At 37.5% G+C, this 19,247-nt stretch overlaps 1 protein-coding gene across 1 annotated transcript in view; it reads left to right on the forward strand.

Moving 5' to 3' along the window:
• Window positions 1-19,247, forward strand: part of Capza2 (capping actin protein of muscle Z-line subunit alpha 2) — a 42,665-nt gene that overhangs the window by 10,693 nt on the left and 12,725 nt on the right. Inside the window, exons 2-6 of the mRNA XM_052720460.1 lie at window positions 5,978-6,041; window positions 6,999-7,050; window positions 11,959-12,022; window positions 15,518-15,724; window positions 16,496-16,575. Coding sequence (XP_052576420.1) covers window positions 5,978-6,041; window positions 6,999-7,050; window positions 11,959-12,022; window positions 15,518-15,724; window positions 16,496-16,575 — 467 coding nt within the window. The remainder of the gene's footprint in view (window positions 1-5,977; window positions 6,042-6,998; window positions 7,051-11,958; window positions 12,023-15,517; window positions 15,725-16,495; window positions 16,576-19,247) is intronic.

Here is a 19,247-nt window from a genome sequence, read left to right on the forward strand (position 1 = left end):
CTCCTCTTCCTCCTTACAGATATCATTTCCTATATCTGTGGCTGCTTTGTTGTGTCTCATGTCCTACAGAGTTTAACTAGAGCCATCTGTATGACCTTGGGTTTGGGACTTTCTGTTAGAGCCTGGTACACTCACCTGTGGGTACACAATTGGGTAGTATGTCTCTCCTCTTCCAGAATCCATTTGCAGCTGTTCAGTAGAAAGAGGTAGGGACCATGATCCCTTTCCCCATCCAAAGCGGGTTGTTGGGCAGTTTTCGCCAGTAGGCACAGCTGCTGTGAGTTCATGATTGTCAAGGCTGGATTGTACTTTGAAGACAGCATTCCAAGCCCGTCTCCCTCTCTTCCAGCTCTTACATTATGTCCTGTCCCCCCTCAACAACCATCCTTTATTCTCAGCATCTGTGCAGGCATGGGGTTCTACGTTTGTTCCATTTACTGCAAAGTAAGCCTTCTTTGATTAAGGATTGAGAGCTGTTTGTCTCTGGGTATAAACATAAATATTTTGAAGGCAGTTTGGGGTCATCTCATTTTAGCTATACAGTAGTGTAAGTTTCCACTAGGGCATCAGACCTCTTTAGCCATGCATTTTGGTCTGCATTTATACTACTAGACATTAATACTCTAATATGGAATGGACCTCAGATAGAATCAGAGCTCTTGCTTACTCCCAAAACAGAAACAGTCACTATTGGGCAGCAAGGGCCTTTACCTGCTGAGCTATGTCACTGGTACAGTAAACTTTTTTGTTTTTTATTTTATGGGTATGGATATTTAGCTTGCATGTCTGAACTACCATAGTATCTTAGGAAGATGGTATGTTCTTTCATTGTTAACAGACACATTTTTGTTACTTTAGCATATGAGAAATCCAAAGGTAAAGTTCTTGTGAAATTTCAAAGTCCAGATTTAAATATTTCAGGCATAGTTGGTATAATCCATGTAGAATTTGAGACTCTCAGTCTTCTCCCTTGGCCTTCCGGTCCTTAGTGTTAACTGCTTTAGGCCTACCATTCAGTTTGGATAAAAGAGAAGGAAGGCTCTTTCGGCTGCATAGTACAATAAAGGAGGAAAATAAGTCCATAAAACAAAAAAAATATAAATCACCTTTGCTTTCACAGTATAAACTAAAAATAAAACTGCCAAATTCTAAGAGGTATATACCTTTTTTTTAGAAACATCCAAACATATCAAAGCTTAACTACTAATTTGTATCAGTAAAATGTATACTACTTGGTATTAGTATTTTAATTTTGACAGCTCTGTATGTAGCATGTGTCATTAAGAATGTTAAAAACTACTTCAAGTCTTAAGCTTACAAAATAAATATTTGATTATTTTTAACATGCAGTTTTCACTTGTTAGCTGTGGTCATGTCTAAGACTTTCATTTTAATGCTTTCTGACAGCTCTTCACCTGGGGAGGGGGGAGGTTAAACAGTTGACATAATCATAATAGATGCAGTTAGAGGCTCAGCAAGCACAGCACAGTAATTAGAGCCATTGCCCTTGCCTTTTCTCCCCCTTCCTTCATTTTTAGCTTAACAGGTGTATTTGTTACTTTGCTGCTGCTGTGATGATCAGAGGAAACTTAAGGAAGAAAAGGTTTCTTCTGGCTTATGGGTTCCATCATGGCAGGGCAGCAGGAGCGGGAAGCTGGCTTATCACAAAGGGAGCAGGGTAAGGTTATATGTTCCAAAGCCTGTGACATACTTCATATAGCAATGTCTCACCTCCTCATGGTGCCACCAGATAGGGATCAAGTATTCAAATATATGATCATATGGGGGACATGCTTTATTTTAAACCACCACAACATACAAATAATGGGTTTTACCATGAAGTAAAATCTCTCCCCAAAGTCTGGTTCGCTTTATTCCCAGTTAGAAAGAATGAGACTTTCAAGCTTCCATAACCACAAGAACCAATTCCCATAATACATTTGTATCTATCTGTGTCCTGTTAGTTTTGTTTCTTTAGAAGACCCCAGCAAACAGAGTAACTGGCGTTCCTTAGGTGTTGCTAAGCTGAAACCTTGGGAATTCACCATTATAATTTTTGAGTGTTCAAGAAATGTTAGGTTCAGTTAATTGTTTTGAAACATAATCCATCTAACCAGGCAGTATTTATGGACTATTTACTGAACTCAGCATGATAATAGAAGTTGAAGATAAAAGATGCCCCACGTAGTGGTCTGCACTGAACAAGAGTTCCCAGAGAAAACAGTCCTTGAAACGGTTGTGAGTACAGGGCCAAGAGGAATGAACAAGGCACAGGGATAGAGCAGAGAAGGATGTAGGCATTGCTGCTTAGAAAGGGGGTGCTGTGAGGCTGGGCGGCAATGCCGCATGCCTTTAATCCGAGCATGTGGGAGGCAGAGGCAGGCGTATCTCTGTGAGTTCGAGGCCAGTCTGGTCTACAGAGCGAGTTCCAGGACGGGCACCAAAACTACACAGAGAAACCCTGTCTCAAAAAAAAAAAAGAGAAAGAAAGGGGATGCTGTGGTAGAAGACACTTCAGCTGGGTCTCAGATAAGCAGAAAAGATAAGACTCAGCACCATTTTTTTTTTTGTCCTATAACTCAGACTAAGCGCTCTCTCTCTCTCTCTCTCTCTCTCTCTCTCTCTCTCTCTCTCTCTCTCTCTCTCTCTCTCTCCCTTGCACTCTCTCTGTCTGTCTGTCTGTGTGTCTGTAGTGTCGGATAGAGATATAAGGGAAGTTTATACAGTGATAGAATTCTGTTGTCTGCTTGACTGTATGCACATTCATGAAGTCATTGAACTGTGCATTCGATTATGTGCATTGTATCTCAGTATATAAAGAAAATTTGTATATATGTATATTTTTTAATAAGTAAAGGAGTGGTTGCAGGTGAAGGTGTGTTGTCTATGGTAACCTACCAATTGCTGAATTTGGCAGGATTTAGGTCAAGGACATAAAAGCATTTGTATGCCATCTAGAGGCATCTGGAGATAATAATTCTAGCATGAGGAGGAGGTGCTGAATTGTGTGCCCCTAAAAGGTATCAGGGAAAACAATCCCTTCCTACACCAAGGCTGCACCTTTTTGTCCAAATTTGTCTGCCTAGAACTGGAGGGTGAGAAGAGTGAGTGAGTGAGAGAGACACAGAGAGAGAGAGATAAAAGTGATCATTACCTCCTCATTCAGCTTCCTGGGGATAGACCTTGTCCCTGTTATTTTAATTAATTGGGTTCCACAGGGCTGAGTAGCTCTACCAGTAATCAACTAATTTCTACCTTGTCTAGTACCATCCATCCTTGAATCTCGAACTTACAAGAGGCTTTTCGTAGCTGCTTCTCCCACTTAGAGCATGCTTCTCTTGCCTGGCCTGCATATAAACCTCACTTCACTGCCTTCCAAGGATCCCTTTGCTTGCGTGGTCATGGGTGAGGGAGAGGCAGTTTACAGGAGCTTGGACTGTTGATTGGTGGCTGCATCATTGAAGACAATGCCTCTTCCTCCCTCAGCAACCATTAAGAGCCCACAGATACTCAGGGAGGGCTGGGGCCTTATTAGCTTCTCTCCATCTATGAAAGAATGTTTGTGTACCCAAGTTTATGTAGCTCTTGACAGGTAACACAGCTACTTGAGATTTCAAGAGTAGAGTGACCAAGCATGCCTGGAGGACAGTGGTCTACAACACTCCACCTCTGGCTCTTATATCTTTCTGTCCCTTCTTCACTATTCTCTGAGCCTAGAGGGAGTGATGCAGATGTTCCATTTAGAGCAGTGCATCCAATAGTAACTCTCAGCTCTTTGGACATTTATGAATCTCTGCAGTTACAGTCACCCACAGCAAAAACAAAACACAAAAAAAAACAAAAACAAAGTTTCGCTGACCAAAACTGATAGCAGTACTGATGGATGCATATAAATATTTAGAAGGAAATTTCACAGATACATTCTGCTTATATAATGTGCCTTTTAGGAATATTTTTTTTTTTTTTTTTTTTTTTTTTTTTTTGGTTTTTCGAGACAGGGTTTCTCTGTGTAGCTTTGCGCCTTTTCCTGGAACTCACTTGGTAGCCCAGGCTGGCCTCGAACTCACAGAGATCCACCTGGCTCTGCCTCCCGAGTGCTGGAATTAAAGGCGTGCGCCACCACTGCCCGGCTTACCTTTTAGGAATATTCTTAAGTGAAGAAACAATTTTATTTTCAAAATGGGCAAACAATAAAAGTATACTCTTTTCCTTGAAGACTTTTAACGTGTAGAAAGTAATAAACCCACCATCACAATCTGATACTACTCAAATGCCTCCATTTTCTTCCTTTTCCTTATTTTTCTCCAATTATTCCCTTCCCCACCCCATCCCCAAACTGGCGATTGTTACCCAGTCTCCTTTGCCGTAGAGACAACCCTGCTTGTGATGGGACCGTTCACAGTTTTTTACCTTTGATGGTGCAAAGGCAGTATGTGCTCAGTGAAAACCCTTGTTCAGATTGTGAATCGAGGTCTTTTCCTGGGCTAGGAATAGGTATGATGTGCTTCTGAGACTGGTCCCTACCTCCCAATAAACCACAGAGATACTAAGCTGAGCAGTGAACACTATAGTGTACTGTGCAAGGCGAGCTGTGCAGTTTGGATAAGGTTAATTAAATAATTAAAAATATTTTAATGTAAAATGGGCTTATCAGCCGGGTAGCAGTGGCACACACCTTTAATCCCAGCACTCGGGAGGCAGAGCCAGGCCGATCTTCATGAGTTCGAGACCAGCCTGGTCTGCAGAGCAAGATCCAGGACAGGCACCAAAACTACACAGAGAAACCCTGTCTTGAAAAACCAAAAGGGGGAGGGGGTGCTTATTGGACGTGCAATCCCAGTGTCGGTTAAAGAGCATATGTACTAAGGTTGAATGTTGTATGCATAAAGTCTTAAAAGAGTATCACTATCTTTTGAGCTTCTCTTTTTCTATCCAGTGTAGTACTTTAGAATTAATTCAAGTTGTTTCATGTATCCTAGTTCCTTTTTATTGCTAAGTAATTACATTATACAGATGTACTACAGTTTATTTGTCCAGTGGATGTTTGGGCTGTAAATTATTTCCACTTGTGAACAATTTTGAGCAAGTTTTGGTGTGAATGTAAGGGTGTGTGTGTGTGTGTGTGTGTGTGTGTGTGTGTGTGTGTGTGTGTGTGTAAAATAATTTGGAATGATATTGTTGTGTTTTAGGGTATTTGCCTAACACGATTAGAAATGCCAAATGTTTTCCATATTGGTTGTACAGCTTTACATTCTTATAAGTATTGTAAGGAGCTCCAGTTGGCTTGAACCCACACCAGCAATCTTTTTGTCTTAGCCTTTCTGTTTTCCATGGGGTAGTATTTCCTGATTTCTTTATCCATATTCTGATGAAGAATACTGAGCATGCTTTTTCATATATGTGTATGTCTTGTGCTTATCCTATTTGGTGAAGTATCCATTCACATATTTTGCTTAGATTTTTGTTTTGTTTTGTTTGTTGTTTTCATCTGTTATGCAAGAGTACTTTGTATAGGTTTGCTGATAAAATTGTGTATCTAAATAAAGATTCTAAGTGTTTAGGACCAGAAGTTTTTCAGCATTCAAGGTATGATGTATTTTGGAAATGTTTGCCTGCACTGTACCTAGTTTTGAGTAAATCACCTGTCATCAGTGTACCTACCTACCTTTTATCTTTATTCACATATGGATTTCTTCAAGTTTCTTTACTTTGGTTTAAAAGAAGTAAAATTGTGAGAAAATGCTTATCTGTAGACAGCTTTAAATACTTAACTGTATTAAGTTAGATATTTTACCTTCATTTAGCTTGTATGGTGCAATTATATTAAATGACTAAAATAGTAACAACAAACTTGTGTTTGAGTGTAGAAATGTTGTAGTCTCTAAAGAACTTTGGAATTTATGTAATAGTGATTTGTTTTTTCTGTTATTTTAGCAGAATGTATACTGTGATATTTATGCCTTCATTTCTGTCTTAGGTACGTATAGCAGCAAAATTCATCATTCATGCCCCTCCTGGAGAATTTAATGAGGTTTTTAATGGTAAGTCTTTAAAATATCTAAAAACTTACAATTAGTGTGTGTGTGTGTGTGTGTGTGTGTGTGTGTGTGTGTAGAGGTCAAAGGACATTGCATGACTTGGTTTTCTCCTTCCACCATGGGTTCTGAGGATCCAGCTCAGGTTGTCAGGCTACCATGGCAAGTACTTTTACAGCTGAACCATTTTGAGCACCCATGATATGTTTAATTTGTAACACTAAGGCTTGATGTATTAATTCTTTCTCTTAAGAACTTTATTGTATTATTTTTAAGGAAATGAAACTTACCAAAAGTAAATGAAAGTGGGAGTGTTTTTCTGTCCTTGCAAGAGTCTGGAAGGACAGAAAGCTTGTTGCTGCCCCTTGCTCACAAACTTGCCCGTTTAATTATGTTTTCTATAGACCTCACTCATTTGAAATGTGTAATTGTGTTGTCAAACTAAGAAACATAGTGCTGCCGGGCAGTGGTGGCGCATGCCATTAATCCAAGCACTCGGGAGGCAGAGCCAGGCGGATCTCTGTGAGTTCGAGGCCAGCCTGGGCTACCAAGTGAGTTCCAGGAGAGGCGCAAAGCTACACAGAGAAACCCTGTCTCGAAAAACAAAACAAAACAAAAAAAAAAAACAAAAAAAGAAACATAGTGCTAAGGATTTTCTGGAAATCGTATCAGACCATTTTCTGGTGCAATTTATCTTTAGTTCTTTGGAGATACTGTATATCTGCCTATAGCAACTGGCTTTTTTTTTAAAAAAAAAAAAAAAAGAAATTTCCTCTTCTATTACCTAGCCAAAATCTTTTTTTTTTTTTAAATACTGTGGTGTGCATTTGTGGATAGTTTGGTCGTTAGAATATTTTGATCTTGTGTGTATGGAGGTGTTAATATCTAGATAAAACAAGTTGTACTCCTTGCAATATTCAAACAGAAAAATAATAATATATAAAACATAATATTGTTTTGCAGATGTTCGGTTATTGCTTAATAATGATAATCTTCTCAGGGAAGGAGCAGCACAGTAAGTATTTTATATTTCCATAACTAAAATGATTGGGAAAGAAAAGATACTATAAAGGTGATAGTGAAGCACTAATCCTTGACATAGAGTTTCTGAAATGCAGTAAAGTTTGTGTAACTATGTAAGTATTCACATTTACATATATATGTTGGACTGAGAAGTCACAGGGGTAGTTAGGGACAAATATGAAATAAAATTCTCTTTGTATATTTGCCACTATATTACATACTACATAACATCATTCATATTCTTTGTATAGTTTCTCAAAACTAAATGTTCATTTGAGATCATTGGAACTCATGGGGGAGGGTATCTGTGAAATGCAGATATATACTTTAAATCATTGATTGGCCTTCAAGTTACTCTGATTCAGTATCTTCTGAAAGACTTTTGAACCAAAAGAACATTGACATTATTGTTTCACTTATTTTGCTTTGAGTTGTTTAGAATGTCCCAACTTGTGGACCAGCTCAGTGGATAAAACATTTGCCACATAAGCATGAGGTTCAGAGTTCCAATCTTGAATGCAAATAAAGGCCAAACGCTGCAGCATACACCTGTAATCCCAGTGCCCCTGTGGTGAAAAATAGGAAGTGGAGACAGGAATCCCCAGAAACCTCTAGGCCAGGTAGCATGCTGTTCTCAGCTGTGATGAAGAGACCTACTTCAAATGAGGTGGAAGGCAAAGACCAGCACCTCAGGTTTTCTTCTAACCTCCAGCATCACTCACATACATACATACATACACATCTATATACATACATACATACATACATACATACATACATACACATCTATATACACACATCTACATACACATCTATACTATGTACACATACACAACGTGTACATTTTTCAAATCTCAACTTGAATTTTCTTTCAAAAAAAATGATTATCACTTGCTATTAAAAAGCAGTGCAGTGGGCTAGAGAGATGGCTCAGAGGTTAAGAGCACTGGCTGTTCTTCCAGAGGTCCTGAGTTCAATTCCCAGCACCCATATGGTGGCTCACAACCATCTGTAATGAGATCTGGATCCCTCTTCTGACCTGCAGGGATACATGCAAACAGAACACTGTATACATAATAAATAAATAAATCTTAAAAAAAAAAAAAAAAGGCAGTCCAAAGCCTGTATAGCCTAAGTTTAGGAGGTATCACAAAAACACTGTTTGTTCCCATGCCAGTTCTCGAGAGCAAATGTATAACAGAAACGTGGGCTCCTCCTCTTCAATTGTTTTTGATACTGAATTTCTTTGATGCATTCATATCTGTTTCCTACATGTGTTCCTTTCTTCCACCCTTGGCTTCATCTTTTCTAGTCTTTTTTTTTCCCTCTTTTTTTCCTCTTTCTGTAAGTGGGGGAGAAAGCAGGACTATTGTTCCTTTTAGAATGGATAGAATTGATACATCTTTACTAAAAGCCAAAATTTCAGTATGCTTCAAAGTAAAATCAGACTCACTGAAAGAGTCTGTCATCTAGAACACTATGAAATACCTCCAAGTACTCATTTATTCAGCAGACAAAAGAATACTGGGCTTCACTATTATGAAATCAGTAAGCCTTGTGGGAATTTTTTTTCATTGGATTCAGACATGTCCAATATAAGACCATATGAAATAAAATAGAATACTAGAGACATATCAAAGGCCTTCAGAACCCAAAGGAAGAACACTTTCATTTCTATTTTGAAAAAAAATTTGGGGTTATTTTATTTTTAATTGTATGTGTGTGTGTATGCTTGCATGTGGGTATGTGCTTGTGAGTGCTGGTACTCAGAAGACAGAAGAGAATATTGAATCTCTTGGAACTGTAGTTATAGGCAGTTGTGAGCTGCCCAGCATGGGTACTGGGAGCTACTGCAACTTCAGTATATGCTTTTAACTGCCAAGCCATCTCCCGAAGCCTTTTGGCTGGTTCTTAAATGCTAAATAGGATAGTTATATTGGAAGGGTCTTTGGAAGTCATCTAGTACAAACTTGGTTTATAAGGTAAATGAGGTTTATACTAGCTAATGATAGGATTGGAAGAAAACCCATATATTCTGATTGCTCCATTATTGAGTACCTTTTGCACTGTACTGTACCATTTATTTGCTTTAATAGTTTTAGATAAAACTTGCCTTGTCACATATTTACTTCGTGTTTTTCAAGTTTACTATTCTTCCTACTCCTGCTCCAGGTTAAAGATACATGAGGTTTGATGCTATAGGCAGTAAAAGGCTTTGGGTCCACCTACTACTAAAGTGCTCTTTTCATTTTTTAAAGTCTTTCTATTTTAAAAAAAAAAACAGCTAAACTAAGTGATTCAATTTACAAACATACCTTTGAAGTAAATAATTCAAGGGTGAGTGTCTTAGTGATTTTGCATTGCTGTGATAAAATACCTGATAGAAGCAACTTATGGGGGGAAAGGCTTAGTGTAGCTCATGGTTTTGCAGAGCTGCAGTAAATAATGGTGAGAAAATCATGGTGGGAGGAGCATGTAGCTGAGGCCATTCAAAGGACCAGGAAGCAAAGAGCAAGGCCAGAACCAGGAGATGAGTATAACCTTCAGAGCCATGACCTGGTGACCTACTTCCACCAGCTTAGTCCTCACTTCCTCAAACTTTCAGAGCCTCCCACAGTAGCCACACCAGCTGTGGAACATGAGCCTTTGGTGAGCATTGCATATACAAATTCTGACAGTTTGACCACATTGAGGCTATTTAGGAAAATTACTTAACGTGTTAAGAAAGTCAAAAGCCAGTCCTGTCTGTGCACTTTTGTGTTTGCTTCCATCAGTTTTTAAAATGCTGTGTTAAGATCTTCAAGAGGTGGCGATTTAATTTTACTTTGTGTTTTTATATTTATTACTCTCACAGTATATATAGTCTTAAAGTTTAAAAGCCAGTATCGTTCGATTTTAATGGAGACAATTTCCTATATTATACAGTAGTATCACTAATAGAACAAAGTTGGAGTTCTGTATATAATTTTTCATACCTTGAGTCTTTCCTATACTCATGTTATATAATTACCTCATAAGTATATTATTCTTAACTTACAAAAGAGACCTTGAGTCTTTCTCTTCACCATTTCGTAGCTAGGTTTCTTGTGCGGGTTTTATGAGTTTCTAATCACTTCACTGCATGATTTGTCATTTGTACTACTGCCACACTAATTCAGAGGCATATCTGTCACTATGCTTTGCCTCTCAAAGTAATTATTCGAAATTATTCTATCTTCAAGACCTTCCGGGGTTTGGTGAGATGGCTCAGTGAGTAATGGTGCTTTCTACCCATATGCGTAAGCCTTTGACCCAAGTTCATCTCCTGAACCCGTGTACAGGTGAAAAGAGAGGACCAGCTCCATAGAGTTGTCCTCTGACCTCCATACATGCAGTATGACAAGCCTACTTTTGCCGTCACAAACAAGCATAGTCATAATAAACAATTTCAAAAGATCTTCCAGTGCAACTCAGTAAATACCAGTGAGCATCTGCTTGGTGTAGCTGGAGTTTTCTCCAGTTCTACCTGGGCCCGTAGCCACTCAGACCCAAGTAAACACACAGAGATAAATTAAACATAAATTAATTAAAACTGTTTGGCCTAATGGCTCAAGCCTCTTGTTAGCTAGATCTTACATCTTAAATTAATCCATTTCTATAAATCTATACCTTGCCACGTGGTTCGTGGCTTACCGGTATCTTTACATCTTGATTCTCCTGGTGGCTGTGGCTAGCAGCGCCTCCTGACTCAGCCTTCCTGTTCCCAGAATTCTCCTCTCTGCTTATCCTACCTATACTATACTTTTTGTCTGGCTACTGGCCAATCATCATTTTATTTATCAATCAATCAGAGCAACACATTCACAGCATCCCCAGCACTTCCCCTTTTCTTTTCTTTTTTTTTCCAAAAGGGAAGGTTTTAACTTTAACATAGTAAATGTTTACTTGGGTCTGAGTGGCTACAGGCCCGGGTGGGACTGGAGAAAACTCCAGCCACAGCTTGGTCCTTTCTGTGACACTGGACCTCTTTTATGCATTTACTCCTACTGGTCCCTCATATTAAAACATTCTTTTCTTCCTGTTATCCACTCTCCTCTCCCTGTCCCTCTTTTTCTTGTCTGTATGCATGTATGTATATTTAAATGTAATTGCCCATGTGTGTATGTGTGGCCCAAGATTGACATGGCATCTCTTTCTCTCCACCTTATGTTTTGAGACAGGGTGTTGCACTGAACCTGAAGCTCACCCTTTTGGTTAGGCTTGCTGCCCAGTGGACCCTATTTCTGTCCCCAGCACTGGGATTACAGACAGTGCTGTGTCTTTTATGTGATTCCTGGAGATCTGAATGCAGGTCCTCATGCATGTGCAGTAAGCACTCTTAGCCACTCTCTAAAAGACCGAGCCTACTTCATTGCTCAGTGTCACATTCAGGAAATTAGGTTTGTTTGTTTGTTTTTACTTTTGCCTTAACGGTGTAGTTCCTCAAAAATTCATTGCTAATTCTCCAATATTACTTTCTACTTTTTGCTTTGGCTAGATATTCTCATTAGCTATTCTCTCTCATATTCAACTGTAAGACCTTTGGCAATAGGAACTGTTTTATTATCACAATACCTAGTCTGTTTACTAATTTCTTAAATAATTGTTTATGTACATTATATATTGATAATCATTGCTTTCAGGTTCTTGAGTAAGAGGCCATTTACATTTACTGGTTATATTTTATTTTGCCAAGTTAAAAGCTGCATATCATTACTTGGTTTTCTAAAGCAATTATATCTATATTTTAGCTATAGTTAACAGAAGGTTGGTAAGAGAATTACACTTTTATTAACCTCAACATGTACAGTATAGATTTACTGGCAGGTGATTTTTAACAATGTTAGTATAGTTTTAAATAATTGGACTTTTTCTTTTTTAGTGCATTTGCACAGTATAACTTGGACCAGTTTACACCAGTAAAAATTGAAGGCTATGAAGATCAGGTATGTTTTATAAAACACAAAATCCCACTGCTTTTTGTTTTATTTATAAAATTTTATCTGGGAAGATTTATGAGATGGTATAATATTAATCATTTTAATCATAGGCATTTACTGGCAAAATAATTGAAGTGGTCATTTATCAGAAAGTCACTTTCAGTACTACCAGGTGTAATGGCTTATACCTTTTGTTCCAGCCTACATGAGGCTGAATCAGGATTGCCTTTAATTCAAGGACAGCTTGTTACATAGTGAGTGCCAAGATAGCCTGAGCTACACTGAATAACCTTGCTTTCAAAAATATAAGATGGGGGCAGGAGAGATGGCTCAGTGATTAAGAGCACTGGCCGCTCTTCGACAAGTCCTGAGTTCAATTCCCAGCAACCACATGGCGGTCACAACCATCTTCTACTGGGATCTGATGTCCTCTTCTGGCATAAAGGTGTACATGCAAATAAGAGCACTCATACATAAAATAAATAAATCTTTTTTTTAAACAAAAACATAAAATAATAAGGTTCCTAGAAAATAATTGCTTTAAATCTACAAGTCTTTCTGTATTATTTTCTAAAACAACTCACAAGAGGTCATTCCTTTTTTTTGTTCTTTAGAGCTGTCATAGTCAGTGACTGGTGATTCTGTTAAGTCATAATTACATGGATTGCATTAACTAAGGGGACAGTATAAGAAAAAAGGTTTGAAAGAACGTGAAATGTTTGGTTGCTTCTGTTTGGCATGATTATGTAATACAAGTTTTGTAGTTAAGGGAAGAACTGTAAGACTAGACAGATAATTTGTAACCAAAGGGAAAACATACATAGCTCTGCATGTGTGGGAGTAGTGAGGTGAGTCAGCAGTTGAGAAGGTGAGCTGCTCTTGTAGAGGACCCAAGTTTGGTTCCCGACAACCACTTCAGATAGGTCACAACTATCTGTAACTTCTGCTGCAGAGGTTCTGATGCCCTCTTTTGGTCTCTATGAGCACCTACACTCATATGAACAGACACGCAAACATGCATACACATAATATATTTTTAAAGCTATATAGTCATACTTGTTTATTTCTGCAGAGATTTTGGTCTTTTGATTTTTTTTTTTAGTTAGTTACCATTACAAGCAATACTACATTGATTGTCTTTGTATTCCTGGTAACATTCACAATGGTTTTCTAATGTAGAAAATGTGCTACATTAGAAAATACATCTTTTTCAAATATTTAATGGTTCCTAAAATCATTTTAACAGGCTAGCAGCATAATTTCAATACTTCACAACAAAAAAGTTCTTAAGAACTGGTGTATACTAATTTCACACGTGAATATAGGTTTAAAACTTTAAAATTAGTAACCAATAAGGGGCCAGTTAGATGGCTTAGTGAGTAAAAGCACTTGCAGTGCAAGCCTGATGACCTGATTTTGACCCCTGGAACCCACAGTGGAAAGAGTGACCTGACTCTGAAAAGCTGTCGTCTAAGCCAGACATGCATGGTGGTGCATGACTTTAATCCCAGGCCTTGGGAGGCAGAGGCTGGCAGATCTCTGAGTTCAAGGCCAGCCTGGTCTACAAAGCAAGTTTCAAGACCTGTCTCTAGAAGGACAAAAACAAGACGAAAGACTTTCTTCTGATAATAATTGCTATGTGTCAATAGAAGTTTAAAAAGTTAGCCAGGCGGTGGTGGCACACACCTTTAATCCCAGCACTCGAGAGGCGGAGGCAGGAGTTAGAGACCATCCTGATCTAGAGTGAGTTATAGGACAATCAGGGCTACACAGAGAAACCCTGTCTCAAAAACAAACAAACAAACAAACAAACAAATAAATAAATAAATAAAAATTTGAAAATAAAAAGATACAGTTTAAAAAGTATCTATTGTAAATAAGAACAATGTTAAGGATTTACAATATTTCACCATTTTTAATGGTGCTTTACCCTTCTCCAGAAAAGAAAATAAAGAGATGACATGCAGGTAATAGATTGGTGGATTAAGTTATAAAGTTATATTAACACCATTGGATATTATGCAACCATTAAAGAGGATAGTGAAAGATAGCTAATAGACTTTAAGGGATTTCCATAGATGTTTATGTTGAGAAAAATCCAGGTATGTGTGTGGCTTTATGAGAATAAGACCACCAGAGCTATGCTATGGCCAAAAGGCAAAACTTGATTCAGGCTACGAACTGCCAGGCTGTTCCCAAGAGAAGGAAGTGTAACACTGCTGAAAGAGAGTTTGGGCTTTTATAGGGTCTTTTAATTGGGCAGGAATGTGACAGGAGAGCATTAAGGGGAAGGAATTGTCATAGACAAAAGGAACTGTATGGAGTTTGGTAGGTAGGTTTTCCTCTTGCTGTTAGGATAACAGGAGGTTGTGGTTAAGTTCTGTTGAGACAAGGTGTCAGCAGACTTCTGAGGAAGTATAAAATCCTCAATTTCCTTTTTCCCAATGAGTCTGGGTCCCACACGGTCATCCATCTTGGTTTCTTAGGTGATTTTCATCTTGGGCCAAAGGTCTGGGCCAGCCCAACAAGAGACATAAAAATGTGTATGTTTATAAGCATTTTTATCGTTCTTTGAAAACAATGGCCCACAAGTCATAAGTGTATGCAGATACATAGATAGGTAGGTGTGCATATTTATCTAATGTGGCATTTTTTACCACAGTAATTTTAGAAAAGCTACATCCTTTGTTGTCAGCATGATTTACATCAGAGGGATGGGCAAGTCCTGTCGTGGGTCAGTATTCACAGACTAGGACAGTTACAGAAGAAAAGGTTTTTGTGTTTCTTTAAATTTTTTTTTTTATGTAAGACACAAAATAAAAGGGTTATTCATATATTTCTTAAATTACATAAATGTATAAATTATGTTTTTAAACTTTTGGAAGTTAGTAGTAGTGATTAGTTTATAAGAAACAAAAACACATGCTGGATTACAGAAAAGACTGTGGGCACCAAACAAAGGACTGAAGAGCCGCTGGATTAAAACCATGAGATTGACAGGATCTTGGTTTTTAGGGACTCAGGCCTGCTATCAGAAATAGTAAGCAGCCGGGCGGTGGTGGTGCACGCCTTTAATCTCAGCACTTGGGAAGCAGAGGCAGGCGGATCTCTGTGAGTTCGAGCAGCATGGGCTACCAAGTGAGTTCCAGGAAAGGCGCAAAGCTACACAGAGAAACCCTGTCTTGAAAAAAACAAACAAACAAAAAAAAAAACAGAAATAGTAAGCTGTGGCTCATTGTGTGGGTAGGAGGATAGATGGATGGCGGATAGTCAGTTCCCCACTTAGTGTCCAAAAATTGTATTAAAAGATACAATAATGCACACTAATTGAGAATACCCCCTGTATCTTTGGGCCTACTCTTTAAAAGAATATATTTGCACAATATACTTAAAGCAGTTGCTTACAGTATAATTGTACAGTTTCAGAAAGTGGATTAAGCAAGTGTTTGTTACTATGCATTCATGTTAATATTTTTTCCTAAATTCATTTGAAAATTAAAGGTGTTGATAACAGAACATGGAGACTTGGGAAATGGAAAGTTTTTGGATCCAAAAAACAGAATCTGTTTCAAATTTGATCATTTAAGAAAGGAAGCAACTGATCCAAGACCATATGAAGCAGAAAATGCAATTGAATCATGGAGAACTTCAGTAGAAAATGCACTTCGAGCTTATGTAAAAGAACATTATCCGAATGGGGTCTGCACTGTGAGTCATCAGTGGGCAGTTCTTCCTTTTGTTTCTTACACATATGTGACAGTTTGTGTAAATCCCCAAAATTTACAGTAATGTGTAGAACTAACAGCTATAGCTTCTAACTTTTTTCTTCAAAGAATGTTTATCTTTCTAAAAATACATTATGATATCCTCAGATGGTAGACTAACTGTGCTTTAAACTCAATTCAGATAGACACTTAATTAAAGAAAATGATGGCACTATCTTTAGTCTTCTATCCATGTCTCATCTCAGTCCAGCTAAAATTAACTGTAATTCAATTACAGAAAACTTAGAACGAATAAAATAATTTAGAAATGGAATCACTTCAAGTATTTTTTAGTTTCCTGTTGTTTTAATGATATTTGTTCATTGATTTAATGTATTTTATTTTCAGAATGAAATATAATAGGAAATCTGAATTTTTTTGTATTTGAACTTTCCTAGGATTATTTATATTCAGATAGGCTCTTTAGCACCTGAGTTTGGTCTTCTCCATAGCCATAGTGATCTTTAGAAATGCAGATAAGATCCTGAAAAATCCCTAACTTAGAATCCTTCAGAAATTTAATCAAGATAGAGTCTGGGCATCTGAGCAAGCTTGTGAAGCCACATGGCCTTGATTCTGTTTACCTACCCAACCTAAAATGACTATACATCACAGTTTATGCCTACTTTCTTACAGCTCCTTCTAGACTCTTTAAAGTTAGATATTCTGTGGCCCTACATAAACTCATTGTTGTTCTTGTTTTCTTTGCCAATAGGTGTATGGCAAAAAAATAGATGGGCAGCAAACCATTATTGCATGCATAGAAAGCCATCAGTTCCAAGCAAAAAACTTTTGGTAAGTTAAAGTTTTGTGTACTTAATTTTAACATTATTTATATTCCATGTAACACAGACTGTACCTTGTGTGTGACTAAGAGCAATATAAACTTGGTATATAAAACTACTGCCCTTTGAGAATTTGAAAGATACTTCCTTCATAATGATCATCCCGGTCATTGGAATGCAGTAAATCTGATGATATTCATCAAAGAGTATAGGAGAGCAGAACAATTTGGGAAAGGAACAGGGGCAACCTAAGCGAGCATGTGTTCTTGTAAGCAGACCAGGTGTCAGGTCCATCTGCTCCTGCTGAGAACGGGTGTTCCTGTATGAGGCTTATTCAGGAGAGAGGACAGAAATGTTAAAAAACTAAGAACCATAAGTCTTCCTTAAACTTGAGAACTTTAGGTTAGACTGTGTGTGTGTGTGTACGTACATGGTTTTGTTGGATAGTATGAAAAGGTAGAATTACAATCATACTTTATAACCACGTACACAACAGTTCTTTGTACAAAAATCTGCATTTCCCATATTTATTTGCCCTATTAATCAGGTGTTTGGAAAACTGGGATTGTGTATTATAAATTTCTAAGGTTCACTAGATTTTTTACTAGTTCAAATTGAATGAAATCGTAGTTTTGGACGACTTTTTGTTAATACATTATGAATATCAGAGTAAGTATGGAAATGTTTACCTTTCAAGTATATTGAGTTTTTCTTCATTAGCCAAGTTGTTTGGGGATCCTCTTGAGGGTAAAGTTAAAAATGTCAGTAACCCTGTTAGACCAGTTTGGGCCCTAACCCAAGGCTTCTCCATTATTTAGTCATGTCAGAAATGAATGCCGGGTTACATAAACTTAGTCTAGAATATTTGGAGGAATGCAAATTCATCATCCATATATAAACATATGCCTAACTGACAGACTACAGCTTCCTAAAGATTGGGGCATACAGAAGTTCTCCATCTTAGCTCCATAATCCTAAATTAGTAAATCTTTAGAAAGTTATTGTTTATATAGTTTTGTTTCAGGAAATAAAAATAAAATCAACTGTTGAGGTTGAACTATTAAGTAAAAGTTGTTACTAAGCTTTATTTATAAATCTTCTGGGGAACTTATTACTAACTTTCAAAAGTAACCTTGAGCTGCTTTACTATATAGTAAATGAATGAAATGTCTTGAGTTTTCTATTCCCATTATATCATTTTACATACTGACTCCTTTTTTTAGTCACCACTGTGACTACTGTATCTTTGAAGCTAAAAATGAGTTTCACATTGTCGAAAAAATAAATTTTAGGCTGGGCTTGGTAGTGTACAACTGTAATCCCAGCACTCAGGACGCCAAGACATGAGGATTGGAGGATTACAGCCTACCTAGGTTCATGGTGAGACCCTGTTTCAAAGCAAAAACAAACAATCAAAAAATCTAAGAAGAGCAAGGTAGTCTTAAGAGTTTCTTAGACTTCACTTCAGATCATCACATTTGTTTCCTCGTGTCTGGCAGTGTGAGGATCTTAATAAATACTAGTTGAAGGAACACATATTTGCAATTATAAAATTAATAAAAGAGATATAGACTATTAATGAAAACTAAGACATGTTGGCCATTTACTCTGTTGAGGGAAGGGTATATAAGAACCTTTTGAAATTATTCTCCAATTGTGGTACCATTACATGAGTTGGATTTTTTTTTTCTTGGCATAGTCAGTGGCAGTATATGTATATTCTCAGAGTAATGCATGTATTTAGGACTCAGGTTTTTCTTGGTATAATGCCCTAATAAAAAAAAACTTATTTTAGAAATGTGAAACAAAAATGATGAGATTTAGATTATGTTTCAGCCAGGCTTCTGTGCATATGCTTAGATAAGCCACTCAAAGACCTGTTACTCATTACATCATTAGCTTTTAGTTTTCAGATAATGTGTATTGACTGTAAGTATGAGGATTTTGTCATTATATAGACTTTTCTCATGGGCTAAGAAACCTGGAAGTAATTTTATAGTGAACAGTAGTCTAACGATCCATTAAGAGAAACTTTTTTTAAAAACTCAGTAAAGCATAATAGAATGTAGTTAATGTACAAAGAAAAAAATGACTGAAAAGGATTTCTGTGCAAAGAATGTCAGAAAAGAAGTATGAAAACAATAAACCAACTGTGTATTATTTCCTATTGTGAATGTGCTAATTTGTATACCAGCACCAAACCCCTTTTTGAAAGTGGTGCCTTTTGTGTGAAATCTTAAATCTCACATCAGAAAAGGCAACTGTATCTACCAGTGTATCTCTAGGTAGCAAAACTTAACTGAATATTTGTTGTTAGTTTGTGTCATTTGGTAAATGTCAAACAGCTCCATTTGTGTTTGGGGATAAGCCATGATACTTCAAAAGTTGAGTTATTTCTTAAATCACTTGAGGGACTGGGGAGATAGCTCAGTTGGTAACTCACGAGGACCTGAGCTTGATCTCCACAATGGTGCACTCGGAGCTGGAGAAGAGGAAACTGGCGGACCCCTGGGGTTCTCTGATAATCCAGCCTAGCAAACTTGGTGAGCTCTGGAAAAAAAAAAACAAGGTGAATGCCTCCTTAGATACAACACTCAAAGTGTCCCTCCATGTGCCTGAATACATGTGTACCCTCCCTACTCAAACATATAAAAAGAAGTAGTTTAAAACTCTTAAGAGTGT

The sequence above is a fragment of the Peromyscus californicus genome, unplaced genomic scaffold, assembly GCF_007827085.1.
Source record: "Peromyscus californicus insignis strain IS unplaced genomic scaffold, ASM782708v3 Scaffold_6__1_contigs__length_162567912, whole genome shotgun sequence".
In the NCBI taxonomy this organism is placed as follows: domain Eukaryota; kingdom Metazoa; phylum Chordata; class Mammalia; order Rodentia; family Cricetidae; genus Peromyscus; species Peromyscus californicus.